At 38.7% G+C, this 22,012-nt stretch overlaps 1 protein-coding gene across 1 annotated transcript in view; it reads right to left on the bottom strand.

Annotated features, from left to right (window-relative positions):
- The window catches only part of LOC149912996 (uncharacterized), a 43,960-nt gene extending 25,633 nt beyond the window's left edge, over positions 1–18,327 (bottom strand). Inside the window, exons 1-2 of the mRNA XM_090131888.1 lie at positions 18,057–18,327; positions 6,618–6,725 (exon numbers count right to left, since the gene is read on the bottom strand). Coding sequence (XP_089988014.1) covers positions 6,618–6,725; positions 18,057–18,327 — 379 coding nt within the window. The remainder of the gene's footprint in view (positions 1–6,617; positions 6,726–18,056) is intronic.
- Positions 18,328–22,012: the final 3,685 nt, after the last annotated feature.

Genomic DNA, 22,012 nt, shown 5'->3' with positions numbered 1-22,012 from the left:
AATTTTTATTTACAAGGTTTAATTTTCACATATAATTTCAGTTCCCCTGTCTATACAGGAACTTTGTATCTGTCTTTTGTGCATGATAATTCAGCACATGGTATTCTTATCACTTTTAAGTGTTAGTTAAGTGTCCTGTATAGATACAAAACTGCAAAATGTTTGATGAGAAACATAAAATGTTTTCACCTATCTAATCATCATGTTGAGGAGTAAACATAACAGCTTTTGCAGTCTTCACAGAAAAAAAAAATAAAAATCATTATTAGGAAATCATTACCTTATGTTTTCCAGTTTTGTAGAAAAATGTTGAAACAAAGCTATTAGAAAAGGTATGAGCATATGTTCAGTTTGAGCTAAGCAAACTGGTTTGTTTTGAATTTTATCTATCTATTCACCTGTTAATTCAGTTTTGCAGTTCCTACTAGTATGTCTGCTGCATGAATCAATACTGTAAAGATCTGAATTACTAGGTCCTGGAAATCTTTTTGTACTTAGCTTGCTACTTTTCATTCCCCAGATAACATAGAAGCTCTAAGCAGGAGGACATTTTTTTTTGAATGATTATTAGAAATCCTCACTGAAGGAGAATGAAGAAATTAAAGCCTATCTCCTCTACACTCATATAGTCTAGTAAATCCTTGTGATTTCAAGCTTATAAATTCAGCCAGTTAAAGAATAAACCTACTGAAGTTTGAAGAGACTCTGATCACTTAGCTTACAGTGAACCATGAGGATATTTGCAACTATTATTTGAAAGCCATATGATTTCATTTAAAGTGACCAGAAAAAAAAAAAACTAACATAGAATTAAGTACCTCCTTGGAGGATAAAATAGAGATCACAGAATTACAGAATCACCAAGGTTGGAAAAGATCTACAAGATCATCCAGCCCAACCATCCACCAATCACCAATAGTTCTCACTAAACCATATCCCTTAACACAATGTCCAAATGTTCCTTGAACACCTCCAGGGTCTTTGACTCCACCACCTCCCTGGGCAGCCCATTCCAGTGCCTGACCATTCTTTCAAAGAAGCAGTATTTCCTAACGTCCAGCCTAAATCTCCCCTGGCACAGCTTGAAGCCATACCCTCTAGTCCTATCACCAGTTACACAAGAGAAGAGCTTGCTACAGCTCACTACAACCTCCCTTCAGGCAGTTATAAACAGCAATAAGGTCTCCCCTGAGCCTCCTCTTTCCAGACTAAACAATCCCAGCTCCCCAGCTTCTCTTCATAAGGCCTCATAAGGCCTGCGCTCCAGACCCCACATCCCAACACAGCTTTTTTGCCCTTCTTTGAATATATTCCAGGGCCTCAATGTCTTCCTTGCAGTGAGGAGCCCAAAACTGGACACAGTACTCGAGGTGCGGCCTCACCAGAGCTGAGTACGGGGGGACAATTACTTTCCTGTTCCTGCTGGCAACGCTGTTTCTGATGCAAGCCAGGATGCCATTAGCCTTGACCACCTGGACACACTGCTGGCTCATGTTCAGTCAAGAACAAATCAATTCCACCAGGTCCTCTACACAGTCTTCCAGCCACTCTGCCCAAAGACTGTAGTTTTGTTTGGGGTTGTTGTGGCAAAAGTGCAGGACCTGGCATTTGTTTTTGTTGAACTTCATCCTATTGGCTTCAGCCCAGCTATCCAGCCTGTCCAGATCTCTCTGTAGGGCCTCGCTACCCCCAGGCAGATCAACACTTTTAGACAAGTTGGTGTCATCTGCAAACTTACTGAAGGTGCACTCAATGCCCTCATCCAGGTCATCAATAAAGATCTTGAAGAGGATAGGTCTGGGAAACACCACTCGTGATCGGTTGCCAGCTGGATTTAGCTCCATTCACTACCACTCTTTGGGCCTGGCCTTCCAGCCAGTTCCTAATCCAGCCAAGAGTGTACCTGTCCAAGCCACTGGCTGCCAGCTTCTGCAAGAGAATACTGTGGGAGACAGTGTCAAAGGTTTTGCTGAAGTCTAGCCTTTTCTTTATCCATCAGATGGGTCACTAGATCATAGAAGATCAGGTTGGTCAAGTAGGACTTGCCCTTCGTGAACCCATGCTGATTCCCTGGTTGTCCCACACATGCCATGTGATCTCCCTCAAGACAGTCTGCTCCATAACCTTTCCTGGCACTGAGGTCAGGCTTACAGGCCTGTAGTTCCCCAGATCTTTCTTACAACCCTTCTTGTAGATGGGAGTCTGTAGATGGAGATGGCATGCCTCCAGTCTTCTGGGACCTCACCAGTCAACAAGGAGCACTGATAGATAGTGAAAAGCAGCTTGGCTATCACCTCTCGAGTGAATCTCATATGGCCCTATGGACTTGTGACAGTCCAGTTGGAGTAGTATGTCTCTGACTGTGTCCTCCTGAATTGTGGGGCATTTAGTCTGCTCCCCAGTCGAGACCACCAGGTCAGAGAGTGGAATACCCTGAGGATAACTGGCCTGACCTTTAAAGACAGATGTGAAGAAGGCATTCAGAACCTTTGCCTTTTCCTTATCTTCAGTGGCCACATTCCCAACCTCATCCAGTAAAGAATGGAGATTATTCTTAGTCCTCCTCTTACTGTTGATGCTGTAAAAGGGTTTCTTGTTCCTTTTTACCCCAGCGGCCAGGTTGAGTTCAAGCCGGGCTTTTGCCTTTCTGATTTTCTCCCTGCACATCTTAAAAACTTCTCTGTATTCTTTCTGAGTTGCCTGTCCCTTCTTCCACAGGAGGTAGATTCTCTTTTTGTCCTGGAGCCTCAAGAATAGCTCCCTATTCATCCACGCTGGTCTTCTTCCCTGCTGGTTCATTTTGTGCCTCAGGGGGACAACCTGCTCCTGCGCCTTCATGACTTCCTTCTTGAAGAGCAACCAGCCGTATTGGACCCCTTTTCTCTCTAAGACTGAACCCAGTCAGTAGCCCTACTAATCTTATGAACAATTCAAGTCCACCCTCCGGAAGTCCAAGGTAGAAGTTTTGCTGCTCCTCCTTTTGGCTCCACCAAGATTTGCGAACTCTAATGTCATGGTCACAAGAAAGGTATGAGATGCTATGATTCCAGGCCATCCCTTACAAAGATTCAAGGGATAGACACAAAGGTTGTGCTAGACTTTATTCCTATGACTAGTAAAACAATCTAGTTTCCCATGAAGACGTAGTTTGTGGTGGTGCTTTGGTTACAGTGCTGCTGTATGTTTCACAGTAATTCTGCAAGGCCACATCTAAGCTGAGAATTCTTCCCACTTCTGCATTAGACAGATATGAGCTCTTTAAACAGAGGGAGATAACCATCCTTATTGCATAACCAGCTATTGCAGGAAGGTCAGAGAGCATTCCTACTGGGATAGCTGGGGAACCTTAATGTCAGGGCATGCTGAGAAACATAGTTGTTTGCTTTAGATAAAATCTTGCTTTTTATTTTGAAACTAATGCCTGGGAAGAAAAAAGAGATTGGTATGAGGTCTTTTTTTTTTTTTTTTTTTTTTTTTTTTTTTTTTCCATTTATTGCTCCCTCTCTCAACTAAAAAGCATATTTTAAAATAGCAGCATGCATTTTTGGCATGCCTGATTTATTGCTAGGCCACACCCTAGTAATATTTTATGCTTAAGGATTCACAGTGTATTTCAGATGCAGTGGTACCTGCAACTTACTGGTTCTCTGTTGTGCTATTTCTATGCTTTTTCATGCCAACTGCAAGGAAAACAACTGCTTTAATATCTAGGAATTACCCTATACATTCTAAGGTTCATCTTATACTTTTATGACAACCCATGTGTAGCTTCAATTGCCTATTTTTTAGCTATATTGACTTATCTTTTACATTTTCACCAGCATGGACTGTTTTCTCACAAAGGAATATTTTCTTTTATAGAAGTGACTACCAGCAATCATGATAGAAAGAAAAGACAGAGAAGTGGCTACATAATACTACATAAGGAGAGAAAACAAAATTGAAGAGGATTGTTTCTTTGGGGGATGTATAGTTTTTATTTTATAGATGTTTTTTATTTTATAGGCGTGTCTCATAGTTTTTATTTCTCATTTTTACAGTGCCAGAGATGTTTTCCTTAAAATAATAAATATATCAAGCCATGCTGGCATGGAAAACATGACATAATTATATTACTACTGAATTAATATTATTATTTTATTACAAGTAAAGACATATTTTCCTTGTGATAAAGAAGTATTTGCATATCAGAATGTCCATTTTTAGGTGATCAAGACAAAGGAGAACCTAATACACCAGTGCACCTCACACTCAATTTCTACTTTCCTCCTGAAAACAGATGAGGGAAAAGATAAAGAGTACCATGTTGTGTTTTGTTCCATAAAGAGAATGCTTCAGAAGGTATCAGAGTGAAGACAAATGGCCTAGCACTTGTTTTCCTTGTAATCAAGAAATATTCCTTATGTTTTGCATTCTTACTAGTATTAGTTAAAAGATATAAGTGTTGCTATTATAGTTGCATGAATACTCTATTAAAAGGGAAAGGAAGCTGATAGTAGCTGCTTTTGTTAGAGTAGAGGAATTGTGTTTTTAAGCACCAATACAATTTTGATAAAGGACTTTAATTTCATATTGATTGACTAGCATTTGGCTTTTCTGCTAATTGAAACCACTGAAGAGTACTCAGACATTGAAGAAAATATGCAGACTTAACACCCACATCTTGCAGAAATTGTAAGATAAGAGCAATCAAACCAAATGAACAGCAAAAGAAAAATGGTATAGTTCTTTTATTACGCGAAAAGCACAACATGGTAAATGCACACTTAATGACTTCAGTAGGAGTTGAGTTAGCTTGCATCTCTCCCAGTGTCTCGTATGTGAGATACCTATGTAGAGACCTTGTTGAATCTTACAAAGTTTGTAGACGTTAATTTTTAAGTTCTTAAATTTGCTAGCCATGAAGCAAAGAGGATCATAATTTGAATTGGTTACATCCAATTCTTTATTATATTAACTATATTTATATTATAATACTTATATCAATATATTGAATTCAGTGTATGATAAAGACCTAAAAAATCCTTCTGTGTCTCTGTCTTTCATCTTTGGAAAAGTGATACAAGCATTGTTTCTTTACTAGTATGTATTACAGTTTGTTTTCAGAGAATTGCAAAATGGCAAAGCCCTATGAAAATTTATCTGTTTCAGTATTTGAAACAGTATGGCTTGCTGAGAGAAATATAGTATCTTTCTCTTTCCACTAATCTGAACCATATGGATCAGTCACTTTTATGCAGCTGAAGTGTCTGAACTGGTAGGTCTTAAATCAGGGAAAGGCAGAGTTATGTGTTAAACAGGTGTGTTATTTACACTTGTACGACTATTGCAATATTATTGCAGAGGCTTATATGGGTAGCAGGTATATTCATGTTCTTCCCCAGAACTACCTAGGGACCCGCCTAGCCTGGCTAGTTGCAACAGGTTGACCATTTCAGAGTATCGAGTTAGTCACTGAAACAAATGCTGATCCAGTGCTAGATTTTTTTTTCTTAAGCAGCACATTAATCGCTAGCACACAATCTTCTAGGCATAATACACAAAGATTGAGCTAGAACACAAAACCAAGGATGATAGAATACAGTAAAGCGTCATTCTTGTCATGTCTGAAACTAGCAATTGGTATGTTACAATTACTTTCTACTCATCCAAATGTTATTTTTTTTTTTCTTTTTCTTTTTCTTATTTTTTTTTAATTTATTTTCCCTTCACTCACACATTGAGATATAAGAAAAGGATTTGGGTTGAAAAATTGCCTGGAGCCCTGGACTTCAACTAGGACAGAATAGATCTGCTTAACAAAAAAAAGTAGACTGTGTAAGTAATGTTTTAAAAATCTGACACAAGTTGCTTGCCCAATCACAGTGCCTCCAGACTAAGAAACAAGAGATTCCAAACCTGCAATATTTTTTTTATGGCTTATCAAAGATCTCCGATCTGGTTTAACACAGTATTTCCAGTTGCAAATGTACTGGTCTCCACAGCATAACAAAGGCGTTAGTAGTAAAGTACCTTAAAGTGTCCAAAGGTGGACAAAAAGGCTAGTAAAAGAGCTGAACAGCATGTTCTGTGAGGAGAGGCTGAGAACACTCAGATTACTCAATATGGCAAAGAAGAGGCCAAGAAGTGACATCAGCTGCAGCTCCCTGAGAAGGGCAGGCAGAGACAGTTGCATGGCCCTGCTCCCTGGTCTGCAGTGAGAGGACACACAGGAACATCACCCCACCCCACCCCACCCCACCCCACCCCACCCCACTCCACTCCACTCCACTCCACTCCACTCCACTCCACTCCACTCCACTCCACTCCACTCCACTCCACTCCACTCCACTCCACTCCACTCCATTCTAAACTATCCTATCTTATCCTATTATTGCAATTAGAGCAAATGGGCCATACAGCCTATCTGTCAAAGAGACTGATACAGAATATCAACCAGGACAATTTGACACTTTTTTTTTTTACCAGTCTGTGCTTAAAAGATTTATACCATATTGCTTAAAATGTTCAGTAGATAATTAACAAATCTAACACTTCCATTACAATAGTGACATATTCATTTTGATAATCTACTAATTATTTAGTGTGTGCAAATGTTGTGAAGAGGCTAACATTACCTGTTTTGTTTTGACTTTTATCGGCAGGAGATACAGAATTCCTTTTCTTCTTCCAGAACCAAGGTAGTAATGACAGGGGAATATTTTCTTCAGGATATGAATATTGGTCTAAGTAGAAGTAGAAAAGAAAAAAAAAAATCCAGACAATATGTACAATAAATATAAAAGAAAACATATATAGAAATATCTACAATAACAGATATAACAGATTATCTTAAGAAAATATCCATGGAGAGAGATTAAAATCAGTAGTTTGACTGTGGTAAAGCACAGTCATGTGCTGCACAAGGTCAAGAGAAAAAATTAGCGTTATAAATTCACATAGAGCGTTTATATCTTTGAATAAGTTTTAATTTAATGCATTATTATTCATACTGCAGTGTAGGTTACTTTACATAGAATAATTCCAGCTACAGCATCAATTAAGCTCCTTACAGATTAAAAAAAAAAAAGAAAGAAAAAGAAAAAAAAAGAAAACTGTAGAAATTGTTCAGACAATTAGGAGTAAGAACCATCTCACTCAGGCTTCCTACTCCAGAGGTTCCCTGCACAGCAACTTCTAATGAAACTTGATATTTTAATGCTAACTGTTCTACACTTCTGTGTTGTGTCACCTTGGAAACAGGGAAATATGTCTGTGTTTTCAAAACAGAGGGAACTAAGCTTCAAATCCACAGCCTGTGCAGTCCAACCCTGATAACAGAGTTCTGAAAGTCTTTGTAGATCATTAAATATGCTACTAATTGAAATTAAAAATGCCATATGATTCTCAATGGTTGGAACATAAGGCACAGGTTAGACTGCTGAGAAGTGCTGCTGACATCAGAGAAAGGACTCTACAAAGGGATGGAGAAATGAATCAGGCTTATATGATATCTGTTATTCACTCTGTAAATGCAGAATTTATATCAGTAATGTATAGAGTGGAATATTCTTGCATCTTACTGCATAATCAACCCCATCCAAATTAATTTTTATGTGCAATAAATAAATAATTGAATAAACAATTCAAGACTATGGCAGAAAAGGAAAACAAAAAAGCAATATTGCATCTCTCATGTGTCTCATAACTGTTTATATCAAAATATCAAACACTGCAATTTTCATCTTAAAAAGCAAAATTTTTTGACAAAATTTCTGAAATGATTTTAACAATCACAGCAACTTATGACGTTTGTGATTTCTAACAATCAGTTGGGGTTATTCAGCTTGGGTCTGAGCCTGACCCTGGTGTTGTCAGTAGTACTTCTGATTTTACCCATTCATTTTATGAAGGTCTTACAATAAACAAACAAACAAACAAATAAATAAAAAAGGAGGTGTATACATTAGACTTTCTCATAAATGCACAGAACAGTTGAATAGAGCCTCTGTGACCTGTTACAAGAGGAAGTAGTGCAGGAAAAGAGAAGACTATGAGCACTGGTAGCAGAGTCTTTTATGTGTGGCTCAATAGAAGAACTTTAGCAAAAGAAAAAATTACTCCTTTGACTTAGGCAGGTCTTTCTTTATTAACTAGAAAATGAGGCACGAAACCCGAAGTAGGAAAAGAATAATAGCTCTCCTTATGCCCTGAACAAATGGGAACTGGCAGTCAAGACCACATTAATTTTCTTCATTGATTACAACGAAGCACAAATTGTCATTTTTATTGCTGCTGTTGATCACTTTTACAAGCAGTCAAGTACCACAACTCAACTGCAAGATTCAGTGTAGTTCAGTGGTTGGAAATGATTCATCTGTGACCTCTTCCCTTGATTATGAATGGGACAGTGTCAGCTTCTCCTGTTTACCTGTGGAGTGGGTGGTTTTACAGACTGATCTAGTCCTTACTCCTCACTGAGCACTGCACCATGTTGACATCAACTTATTGTAGGATATCAAAGCCTGCAGTTCTATCAAGGATTGCAGTTACTGTATAATTATATTAATTTAGATTTGGAATTGTTAAGCTGAAGATTCATGCACTAATATATTTTCACACTCTGGGAGGAATATCTCATTTCCTGAAAGTAAATTGAAAATGAATTTCTGATGGCATTTTACAGATTTTTCCAGACAAAAATTCATTGTGATTTTTTTTTGCTTATTCATGCTGGTCAAACCACATATTTTTGTCTATCATTCTCAGGTTACACTGCCTTAAGCAATAGCCTTGCCCAATGGCATTGCCTAACAGAGCTGACAATCAGTGATGTTGTTTAACTTGTTATTCTCAACTTAGAGTTTATTGCATGAGAGAAACATGCACAGGCAGTTAGTTAATACTTTGAATGTTAAAACTGTTGAGTTATTCTATACAAATATATTGGTATAAAGAAGAGGACATATAGGAACAAACAACAGAGATAGTGAAGGGCCTAGAGAACAAGATATATAGAGGCAGCTGATTTGCCTTGGCTCGTTCAGCCCAGAGCAGGGCAGGCTGAGGGGAGGCCTTGTGGCAGCCTACAGCTCCTTATGGGGAGGAGAGGGGCAGTGCTGAGATCTGCTCCCTGGTGACAGTGATATGATACAAGGGAAAGTCTTGGTGCTGCTCCAGGGGAGGGCCAGGAATGGGTCTAGGGAAAGGTTCTTCACCAGGTTCTTCGCCAGTCAAGCATTAGGACAGGCTCTCCGATTGCTGGACTTCAATAAATGTTTGGAAAATGATCTCAGGCAGAGTATCGATTTTAGGGTGGCCTTGTGTGGAGCCTGGGGTTGAGCTTGATCTTTGTGGATCCTTTCTCACTCAGGATATTCCATGATTCCATGAACTAAAATGTTGATAGTTTTGAATAAGATTTGCCATCAACAGTTAACATTGTGCTACCACAAGGCTTTTTCTTGATCTCATTTGTCAATTTTATGGCTATTTTTCTCTGTGAAGGAATATGTTTCTGACAATAAACCACTGAGATATTGGAAAAAAAACTGAGAATCTAGATTTCCTTTAGATTTATTTGTTGACTTCTACTTCATTTAAATTGGCTAGATAAGATATTTACAAGGTATTCCCAGTTTTTGCTCGCTTATTACTCAGCAAACTGTAAATACTAGCAGGTCTTAGTGCCTCATTAATATAGTGCTATTTATTTCTAAATAAGCCATGATGAGCTTTAGTTTTCATTTCATCAATGCATTTAAATTTTCAGCGTAATACTCGAGAAGTTTATTTGATATGTGAGCACAGAATACTTCTACTAATATGGGTGGGAAGGGTTCAATCATGGTCTTTAAAAACAGGTAAGAACAGATTGTTCCATCATGATTCCATTGTGACTTATGGTCAAGTTCTGCAGGTTACAGATAAAAAGACTCAAATCTTTCTCTTCTTTCCCTCATCCAACTTCTCAACAGCCTGCTTTGTAAGGTGGAGCAAGGCAAACAGTCCTGATTTCATTACAGGCTTTGCATAGTTGTTTACCTTTACTGTAATTACATACTCTTTAAAAGAGCCCACCTAGTCTTACCTTCAGTTTTCACTTACATATTCACCTATATACATTTCTGAAAAATTCCAAACTAAAAATAGTAGCTGATGCTGGCTATTTTAATTTTTGTATCTCTGGTTATGTGCTTTAGTTTTTTCCCAGTATATGGATGTCTCAGAGAAGACCAAAGTCACAAAAGTGCAAAGTGCAAGGTTCTGCACTTGGGCTGGAGGAATCCCAGGCATCCAGACAGACTGGAAGGAGCAGTCCTTGAGAGCAGTCCTGCAAAGAAAGACCTGTGGGTCTTGATAGCTGAAAAGCTTAACATGAGCCAGCAGTGTGCCCTTGCAGCTCAGAAAGCAAATGGTATCCTGGGCTCCATCAGAAGAGGGGTGGCCAACAGGGACAGGGAGGTGATTGTCCCTCTCTACTTTGCTCTTGTGAGGTCCCATCTGGAGCAGTGTCCAGGTCTGGAGCCACCGGTACAAGACAAAGAGCTGTTAGAGAGGGTCCAGAGGAGGGCCACAAAGATAATCAGGGAACTGAAGCACCTCCCCTGTGAGGACAGGCTGAGGGAGCTGGGCTTGTTCAGCCTGGAGAAAAGAAGGCTGCGGGTGTCCTCACTGCAGCCTTTCAGTACCGAAAACGAGCCTATAAACAGGTGGGGAATCAACTCTTTGAAAGGGTAGATAACTGCAGTACAAGGGGAAATGGTTTTATGTTGAGGGAGGGAAGATTTAAGCTGGATGTGAGGGGGACGTTCTATACTACGGGAGCAGTGAGGTGCTGGAACTGGCTGTTCAGAGAGGTTGTGAATGCCCCATCCCTGGAGGTGTTCAAGACCAGATTGGATGGGGCCCTGGGCAGCCTGGTCTGGTATTAAATGGGGAGGTTGGTGGCCCTGCCTGTGGCAGGGGGGTTGGAGATTCATGCTCCTTGTGGCCCCTTCCAATCCTGGCCATTCTGTGATTCTGTGAAAAGCATTACAGAGTTTAATACTTACAGTAACATCTTGTAAGAGATATTCTGTATAACAAAAATGATGAGTACAGGTGCTATTTAATTATAGTTCTTTACATGTCATGATTATGACATTGTCTCTGTGGAAACTCTAGTAGAAACATCAAAAAAACTCAGCAATATTCAATTTTCTATCCTTTTCTTAAAGCATTATGTTCTCTTATTTGAGGCAGAATCCTCTGGTAACTCACTTGCTTTACAAATTATTTCATTTTCAGCAAACATGGAATTACTGTTCCAGGAGAACAATAAGCAGGAGAAAGAGTTCTTAGCTTGAAAGAAAATAAATAAATAAATTATATTTGTAACTAAAATGCATCATGAAAAAGAAAGCAGAAGTATAGTTGACATACTTGTAATTACTAATCCAATTTTTATTAAACATCCTTTTAGTTAGCATGTTTTTTAACATACTGTATAACTGAAACTCCTTCTTAGATCTATCTCTGCTGCTTGCCTTACAAATCAATCGAAGACTTTTGAAAATTTCTGAACAAATTCTTCTGATCAAGAACTTAAGATTCTTGTGCTGTTAAACTGCTGAACTCACTTTCCAGTCTTGAACAGAAGCCACTGTCATTAGGCTTTTATCAATCCCTCGTACAATCTTTTTTGTTAATTTTCTAACATTATTTGTCTTATAATTACATTCCTAAATGAAAGAACAAAAGCATGAGCATACATTGTCACTTGTTGTGGATGAAAGAATTCTCAGTGTCTTGTTAAGCTGTAGAAACTCAATTCTGTTTTTCAAAAATGTTACAAAATATTTCTAAAGACCGGAGAAGCTTGTTAAACTTTTCATAAAGTATACAACTCTCTAACTAGTCACTAGCATCAGAACATATGTATTTTGAAGACAGACTTTGAAAAATGATTAGATATACTTAAAACTATACTCATCTACTGTTCTTTGGCAATTGTTTACGGCTAGGAAGTTTAAAAATAAAATATTTTAAAATTTATCTCATATTCTCAAATATAAAAATTTGGCTGGCTCCACACCTCCACTCTCATCAATTATGTGTCATAATTCAACATAAATGAACCTCTTTCTTTCCTAAATAAATATTAAGTCTTAAAAATTACCTTCATCCATTGTAATTGATCTGTTCTCAGGGCTGGTTTTTCCTCAGAGAAGTGAATTAACATCTGCTATTTGCTGTCAGCCTCCCACACTATGTACATAAATATTTAATCTACAAAAAAAAAAATGCAAAAGCTTTTCTAGGCAACAGGATACTCGTAGAAAGTAAAATGGGAGATATGGATCAGGTTTCTTCTTACTGTTTCTTCTTGCTAGCAGTGTCTGCTTTACCAGATCAAACTTGCTAGATGAAACTCAAAACACTAGAAGACTGTGCTGATACTGGGGTCTGTCCTGTTTAGTACCCTTATTGATGACCTGGTCAAGGAGATTTAGTACACCCTAAGTAAGTTTGCAAATGACACCAAGCTGAGAGGAAGTGTTGATCTGCCTGAGGGTAGGAAGGCTCTGCAGAGTCAATCTGGATAACTGGGGCTGTAGCCAAGATGGCTCAATCTGGATAATTGGGCTGTAGCCAAGGGGGTGAAGTTCAGCAACCAAGTACTGGGTCCTGCTCTTTGGCCACAACAACCCCAGGCAATGCTACAGACTTGGAGCAGAGCAGTTGAAACTCTATGTAGAGGAAACAGACCTGGAGGTATTGATTGATGCTCGTCTGAACATGAGCCACCAATGTTCCCAGGTAGCCAAAGCCAATGGCATCTTGACTTATATCAGTGTTGCCAGCAGGAGCAAGGAGGGGATCATTCACCTGTAGTGCTGGTGAGGCCAAACTGTTAATAATGTGTTCAGTATTGGGAACCTCACTGCAAGAAAGACATTGAGGCCCTGGAGCATGTTCAGAGAAGGGCAGTGAAGCTGGTGAGGGGTTTGGAGTGCAAGCCATATTAGGAGCAGCTGAGGGAATTGGGACTTGTAATTCTGGAGGAGAGGAGGTTCAGGGGAGACCTTATGGCTCTCTATTATTACATGAAAATAACTTATGGCGAGGTGGAGATTGGCCTCTTCTCCTGCATAACTGGAGATAGAACTAGAGGGAATGGCCTCAAATTGCTGTAATGGAGATTCAAGTTGGACATTGGGAAAAATTTCTTCCTCAAAAGAGTGATCAGGTACTAGAATAGGCTGCCTAGGGAGGTACTTGAGTCTCTCCCTTTGGAACTATTGAAGAAATGCCTAGATGTCATACTGAGGGGCATGGTTTAGTGGGGAAATATTGGTGGCAGATGGATTAGCTGAAGGTCTTTTCCAACTTTGGTGATTACTTGTTTCTATGAAAAAATATAAAGACATATGTTATATAATGTAAAGCACAACTATTCACAAGATTAGAACTGTTTTATTTATATATTTAATAAAACTCTACACTTCCTTGTTTCAGCTGAAAAAAATGTGAAATATGGTACATTTGCTGCATTTCTAGTAGTTACAAAACTTGTAAAGGAAACCTGTAATGTGGAGTTTGATGTAATTTCAGTCTGATTTCACATAAACAAGGTTATAAAATGCTTCCTGATTGAGCTTTTATTGCATCAGAGCAAAGTTTGCCTTGCCTTATAGAAGCATAAAGCCCACCACTCACATCTAATTAAAGGTAAAACATATTTGTCATTGCCATTATACTGAGAAGTGCCTCAGCTAATGAAGTTGGCATATTGTTTTGAATGACAGGTCAAACATACTGTTCTCTTAGAATAACCCAGACATACAATTTATGATTATTCCTATATTAATATGAATAATGCAGCTGCAGGAAATGGCAGAAGAAAGTACTACTCAGCAGTTGCAAAAGCAAATACACAATCATCTGTTTGCAGACTGGTGTGATCAAGCTTAGTCAAGTGAGACTAGTGGCTCCAGATTTTTACTATGCTTCTATTGTTCCATACTCCACCCTTGTGTCAAAATGGATTAAGAATGAGAGCTTGCTTTTAGATTGTAGTTTAAAAGGGAGGTTTTAGTATCATGAACTCAACGAGCAGTTTCACTGAGGATTTTTTGAAGCATCTTTGTTTCCAAATAATACAAAATTAATTAACTGTATGACTAGTTTCCCCAGTGTTCTATTTTCAATATATTGTAGCTAAACTGGGGTATGAAAAAAACATGGTATGGAACTTACATAAAAGATTTCTCTGAAAGTTATTTTTCTTATATGAAAGGAACTTTCTTGTGATACAGAAATACAGTAATGTTTTTTACATCTCCTTTCCCCTTTTGTCTCTTGCTAATGGAGGAAAAAAATAAAAGAAAGAATAAAAGAAAAGGAGAAAAGACATGAGGAAAATAATCCTCTGAACAGCTGAAGGTATTTGACTTTCCAAAACTGCAGTCTCACAGAAATGCAAAGTTGTTTTTGACAGATTGAATTTTTAGAAACTGGTGAATAGAAAAAAAAAAGATGTAAAGTTATATTTAACTATGTTTTGATAGGTTTAAACTTGCATTTTTCAACAATCATTGTAACATTTCTTTCTTTACTTAAACTTTTCAGGGGTGTATAATTTCTAATCCTGAACTAGATCTTGACTGTGTTGGCTAATAAACAGAGTAACAGATTGTCAGTGGCACAAACATCTTAAGATCACTTTCTCAGTCCCCTCTGTAATCAATTCCACATTGATACATATTTTTCTTAAATCTCTATCATCTTCAGATGGACTTTTTTATTCTTGCTGCTGGCATTTAGTTATCAATAATATTTTATGCTTAATTATAAGAAGATAAATTTCTAGGGCTAAGAAGCTCATATTCCTTTATGTATATTCCCAACCTATTTGATTCTTTCAAAAATCTGATAGCAGCTCCAGGGCTAAAGAATCTATTTTAGTATAGAATCAGGTCCCACCTTATATGTCACATCTGCGTCTTTCCTCTTTCAGGAAATTCAGCTCTGAGTTACATACCTTTAGGCACTTGTATAATGGAACAAATTACAACAAATACAAACATGTCTTGGAGATTCTTCTCTTCGAAATAACAGTAAGCCTAATATCTTTACAATTTCTCATGAATAATTATGACTTGCACTGTGTCATCCATTGTACTCTTTAAAAGGCATTCCTTCCCAAGCAGCAACAGCCTTGGATCAACCCAGCCTAGAATAAAACTGAAACATGAAAACTGAAGATATCTGAATTTTTAGATGGAAATTCAATGAGAAAATGCTGTTCAATATTTAAATACAGACCTCAGGAATAAATGTCATGATGTAAATTGTTTTGCTGAAAATTAAACAGCAAAAATCCTTAAAATGATGTGAAATACATAGTGGAAGACACCAGAAAAAATACACTTTCATACTGAATACAACAGATTAGATTGTTCCGCATCTTTCTTTTTTTTGTTGTTTATTTGTTTGATTTTTATATGTGTGAAGGTTTAAGGACAATTTAAAGTTTTTTTCTAAGATGAAACTATTCTAATGTTTGTAGAAGCAAGTCAGGTTTGCAGTCTGAGACTGTGAAGTTAGTTCGGACTCTTCTGCAGACATCTCTCTTCTAGTTTTGCCAAGTAAGCTACTTTGAGAAATAGTAATACTCAAGATGTCTTGGATAACTTTTCCCAACTGCAAAAATCTCCCATTAATAGCAGAAAGAGCTAGTATCAGATATTTCAAAAGGAAATGAAATATTTAATTTCCTCAGCTTTTTTTTCTGACTGTTCTTTCCAAACTGTCAATGTAGTCAATGAGCAAAACATAATTAACTATTATTCATTTATCATCTAATTCCTGTTCCTGTTTGATAGTCAGAACTGAGTTAGGACTATGCCACTTCCAACAGGCCTTGGACTGACTGAAGTGATTTTGAAGTTTCAGAAAGCGATAATTCCTCAGTTCAGATATAGAGCAAGATATGTTTTATTGATTTAACCTGGATAGTTACAGTCAATACATCTGCTACCGTTTATTCATTTTAACATACTGAAACAACCAAAGAGGAATAGTTTGCTTACAAGATGGAATCATAGAATCATTTAATCATCAAGTTTGGAAAAGACTTCTAAGATCATCCAGTCCAACCATCTACCTATCATCAATATTTTCCAATAAATGTCCCTCAGTACAACATCTAAATGTTGTGGCTTGCACTCCAGACCCCTCACCAGCTTCACTGCCCTCCTCTGAACATGCGCCAGGGCTTCAATGACTTTCTTGTAGTGAGGCACCCAAAACTGAACATAGTATTCAACGTACAGCCCCACCAACACTGAGTATAGCGGACGATCACCTCTTTGCTTTTGCTGGCAAAACTATTTCAAATATAAGCCAGGATGCTGATGGCTTCTTGACCATCTGGGCACACTGCTGGCTCATGTTCAGATGAGCATCAACCAATGTCACCAGGTCTGTTACCTCTCCACAGTCTTCTAGCCACTCTGCTCCAAGTCTGTAGCATTGCCTGGGGTTATTGTGGCCAAAGTGCAGGACTCAGCATTTAGCCTTGTTGAACTTCATCCCATTGGCCTCAGCCCAGCTATCCAGACCATCCAGATCCTTTGTAGGGCCTCGCTACCCCCAGGCAGATCGACACTTTTAGACAACTTGGTGTCATCTGCAAACTTACTGAGGGTGCACTTAATGCCCTCATCTTGGTCATCAGTAAAGATAGTGAAGAGGACAGATTCCAGTACCAACCCCTGGGGAACACCATTCATGACCAGTTGTCAGATGGATTTAGCTCCATACACTACCATTCTCTGGGCCTGACCGTCGAGCCAGTTCTCTACCCAGCAAAGAATGTACCTACCCAAGCCATGGGCTGCTAGCTTCTCCAGGAAGATACTGTGGGAGACAGTGTTGAAAGCTTTGCTGAAGTCTAGGTAGACTATGTCAACAGTCTTTCCTTCATCTACCAGGCGGATCAGTCAACCATAAAAGAAGATCATGTTGGTCAAGCAGGACCTGCTTTTCATGAACCTATGCTGGCTAGTCTTGATCATCTGGTTGTCCCACACATGCTGTGATCTCCCTCAAAATTATCTGCTCCATAACCTTTCCTGATACTGAGGTCAGGCTGAGAGGCCTGTAGTTCCCGGATCTTCCTTATGGCCATTCTTGTAGATGGGAGTCACACTGTCAAGCCTCTAATCCCCTGGAATCATTTTGGTTGACCAGGAATACTGGTAGATGATGGAAAGTGGCTTGGCATTCACCTCTGCCAGCTCTCTCAGCACCATCAGGTGGATCCCATCTGACCCCATGGATTTGTGGACATCCAAGTGAAATAGTAGGTTTCTAACAGTTTCCACCTGAATCATGGGGGGTTTCTTATGCTCCCCTATCCAAGACTTCCAGGACAGGCAGTAGGATACCCCAAGGATAGCTGGTCTGACTTTTAAAGACAGATGTAAAAAAGGCATTGAGAATCTCCTTTTCCTTGTCCACAGTGGTCACATTCCGCTCTACACCCAGTAATGGATGGAGATTCCCTTAGCCCTCCTCTTACTGTTAAGATATTTATAAAAGTGTTTATTGTTCCCTTTTACCCCAATGGCCAAGTTGAGTTCTAGCTGGGCTTTTGCCTTTTTGATTTTTAACAACTTCTTTGTACTATCCTTGAGTTGCCTGTCCCTTCTTCCACAGGAGGAACATTCTCTTTTTCTCCTGGAGCCTTGGGATAATCTTCCTGTTTATCCATATCAGTCTTCTTCCCACTGGCTCATCTTGCAGCACAGAGGAATAGCCTGCTCCTGCCCTTTAAGACTTCCTTTCTGAACTGTGGACTGCCTTCCTGGACCTCTTTACCCTTCATGACTGAATCCCAAGGGACTGTCTCTGCCAGTGTCCTGAACACCTCAAATTCTGCCCTCTAGAAGTCCAAGGCAGGATTTTGCTGCTTCCCTCCTGACTTCACCAAGAATTAAGAACTCTACCATTTAATGGTCATTCTGTCCAAGACAGCTCCCGGCCTGCACATCTCCCAACAGTCCTTCTCTGTAAACAGCAGGTCACACCTCCCCTGATAGACTCTCTTACTAGCTGCATCAGGAGGTTGTCTTCCATACACTCTAGAAACCTCATAGACTGTTTCTTGTGTGTTGCACTGTATTTCCAACATATATCAGGGAAGCTGAAGTATCCCATGAGAACAAGGGCTGGCAAATGTGCAGCTTCTGCCAGTTGTTCGTAGAATGCCTCATCTGTCACTTCGTCATGGTTAGGCAGTCCATAGCAGACCCACACCAGGATGTTGCTATGCTGGCCCTTCCATTCATCCTTACCCATAGAGACTTAACCACATCATTCCCGGCCCATCAAGAACATAAAAACATTCTCTAACATAGAGAGCCATGCTGCCACCCCTCCTTCCTTGTCTGTCACTTCTGGAGAGCTTATAGCTATCCATTGTAGCACTCCAGTCGTGGGAATGATCCCACCACATTTCTGTAATGGCAACTAAGTCATAGTTTGCCTGCTGCACAATGGCTTGTGTGTTTCTACTTTCTCGTCTTATCTACTTAGTACTTCCCACTGCATGTACACTATATTATACCTTCCCCAGTGAATTATTACTGTAGTCATAACTATATTACCATAAAGATTTGTTTTGCTCTATTGTGATTTGGAGGAGGATTTGTGTAACCAGGATTTCCAAAGCTTTTTTTCCTAGAGCCTTCCTAGAAGGTCAAGAATTTTCTCATATAAATTACTTTGGCACACAACCACAGTGATTTCAGGGCTTATGCTTGGAAGGCAGTCTGACAAGTCAAAAAAGCTTTTGGAAGTGTTTCTCAATCTGCATCCCTAAGATAATTCCTGGTTATATTAACTGGGTGACAAAGCACTATCTCATTTAAGATGAGTCCAATTCCTAAAATTATGGCATTTTGACGTTAATTCACAGACTGTTGTTCTGCCTGTTTCTAATGCAGTGTGGCCTTTTTTTTCTTCAGGTAGGGGAACAACTCTCTAGCATTTTGTATCTTCTGGAATAGCAACGCTACAGCCTATCATAAGACTCAGAAAATGCCTTTCCATTTTCAACATTTACATTGCTTTAGAGCTATGGAAAGGTATTTACTGTGACTAAGTAAATAGTAAGTATTAAAGATAATGAATGACAGAAAGTGCATGGAGTTCCTGTTGTCAGAGGACTAGGATTCAGTGTTTCATTACAACTATGTTAGCTAATCCAAGATGAAAGAGAGAGATAAACAGTAAGTATTTTGTGCAGTGTAAGAACACAATCCCAGTTAGAAAATTCCTCAAAAATATTTATGAACCTTTTTGGATTGATATCAATACACAAATGAATGTTGTCTCATCTTTTTTATTTGCAGTCTGGCAAAGAGGCCTGCATCTGAACCATGAGCTGAACAACAGACATTAATGAAAATAAATGCTTTACCAGATAACACAGAGATAAAACACAGTTTTGTTTAGCTGTCTCATATGTGTCATTTTTTACTTGATTCTTACTAAGAAAATATGTCTATATTGAAGCTATATACCACTCAGCCTATGACATGGGATAATGTGGATACACAAGATCACAGCCAGTTGTAAGTATATTTGTCTATAGTCGTATAGATTAGATGTGAATGAATAGATAATATAGCTAGTTTCTCTTAAAATTGAAACCTAATCTGGTTGAAATTTAATGTAAAGTTAAAGTAAGAGATAAAATCTGAGAAGAAAATGCTTCAGTACACAGAAAATATATTTTTCAGAACAATGCAAATGAGACTTCTTTAAGAATTTGTATAGGAATAAGTATAAGTGCATTAGTGAGAGGAACACTGAGTTTGCACTAGAATCACTAAAATGCCTTGTTGAAAGTACTACTGCCTTCAGTAGGACTGCTGTAACATCACTATATCTTCTTGAATGTATATAATCTATACTACTGTGTCTTACTTGAAATCTGAGTAAAGCTGGTTGCCCTGAAGGGCCTTTCTGTCTAAGGAAGTGAGTGATATTTTTCTCTTCAGCTTCATAGGATGTAGGTAAACACTAGTGAGGATGAATTAAAATCACAAGGTGCAAAACATGTGAGAGGTAGATTCCAGGTGACACTGGCTTGTCCTCAGCTTGCACAAAGGGAATGACTGATCTGGTGAAAAACAGGCAGAGATCTATGTTTTATCACTTATTGTCTGACTTAGTTCTTGCAGGGAAATACTATTTTAATTCAGAACAATTCAGTTTGCTAGCGTCAGTTTTACTTAATGTTTATATTGTGGTTAATCTGAAGGTCGCTAGTAAAATGAGGTCATTTGCCTGAACACAGGTAGAATGTTCCTTTCCCAAACACTCCCAACTTTAATTCCTCTTTAAAGAATTCCCTGTACAATAGTCACAGAATTAGAGAAGGTTCAGTGTTGCCCCCTGGGATAGAGGTAAGGACTGTTGCTCCCGTCTCAACCTTCAACTAAATTACTGAATCATTGTGCTATCATCTTGTGTAGCACGAAAAACTTGGGGGCAATTCTACCTGCTCACTTGAGTCAGGTCAGGACAAATATTTGGTAAAACTGAACTTAGCAGATTATGAAAACTGACTATTTTTCTATTTTTACTGCGTACTACATACATTTCTCTTTCTCTCAGCAGAAACTGTATTCCATATTAGGTTGACTATTATAACAAAATAGTGATAATTGCAGCATTTAAGATTTGTCATACTGGGTTTAATAACAAAGAAAATTGTTTTTTTCTCTCTCTTACAGAGTGTGAGTAGCTGCATGTTTTGCTACTTCTGGAAAAGGAATACCAGATCCTGAATATCTGCACAATTACAACTTTGTGAAACAAGTGATAGGTTTTCTATTAAAGACTAAACATTGCACGCTAAACCTTCCTCCGGTTAACTTGCATTTTTTTCAGGGGTAAGCATTTTGTACAATTAAGCTCTCTAGCTATCAGATGGTGACTCACTTCAGCTTCAGGAAGAAGATGACTCAACATCTCCACCCTTTAAAAGAGTAGAAAAAGCATATGCAACCAACTCCTGAAAAGAATTGAAGTGAAATGTCTTCATGTCAGATCAGTCTGAAAGCAGAAACACAGGTCTGATAGACAATAGAGTAGAAAACATGTTAAAATGCTGCAGTGAAAATGGAACAATAGTCTGATTATTGAGAAAGTTTTAGAAAACAAAGTCAGCCTGGGAGGAATGTCTTACTACATACTTGTGACACATTATTTCCTTCTCTTTCAGGCCTGGAATAAATGTTTCTGTCTTAATTTCTTTACTCATAAAATGCCATTAATTTACAAGAAGGATCTGAGCCTGTGTAAACTGTTTTTCTCTATATTATTTCAGTACTTCAGAAAACTTAGTTAGGAATGCCCAGAATACACACAGATCTCCAGCTTTTCAATTTAAACTTTGCAATTATAAATGTTTAGTAATAGACAAGGCAAACGTTCTCCTGATAAGAAGACTGTAAACTCTGTAAACATCCAAAATGAGTGAAGTAAGACTGTCAGCTTAATACCGACATGAAGGTCAGGAGAGCAGGAATAATCTGTCCTTCACAGTTCATAAATAAATAAACAAAATGGAGAGCAACTAGATAGCTTGTTAGCAGTATCACTGTCAACTCCTAAAGCCCTCAATTATTCAGTATACTGAAAATATCTGAAATACTCTTGTCAAACAATATGTGAATTTTGGAGGGAAAAAAAAGTTCAAACTCTTATTAGAGATTCGGGAATGTGGGAACTCACGAGGGCTGAGATGCTGGTAGCTCTCCATGCAGATACCAGGGAAGGACCTGGGAGCCTGTTCTGTCCTACTACAGACATGAGGCCAGCCCCATCCCTGGACACCATGCACTTCCCTGGGGGTGGAAATGGACACAGGGATGTTTGTCTGGCTGTGAGGTGCCAGGGTGGTGGTTGAGGCAAGGTCAAGTCCAAAGGTGCAGTTTCTCAGACTGGGCCTGAGCACCACCTCAGACAGCAC

Source organism: Phasianus colchicus, chromosome Z, assembly GCF_987193195.1.
Source record: "Phasianus colchicus chromosome Z, bPhaCol1.hap1.1, whole genome shotgun sequence".
NCBI lineage: Eukaryota > Metazoa > Chordata > Aves > Galliformes > Phasianidae > Phasianus > Phasianus colchicus.
The sequence above is the reverse complement of the archived record's forward strand: the minus strand, read 5'-3'. Positions and strand labels throughout refer to the sequence as shown.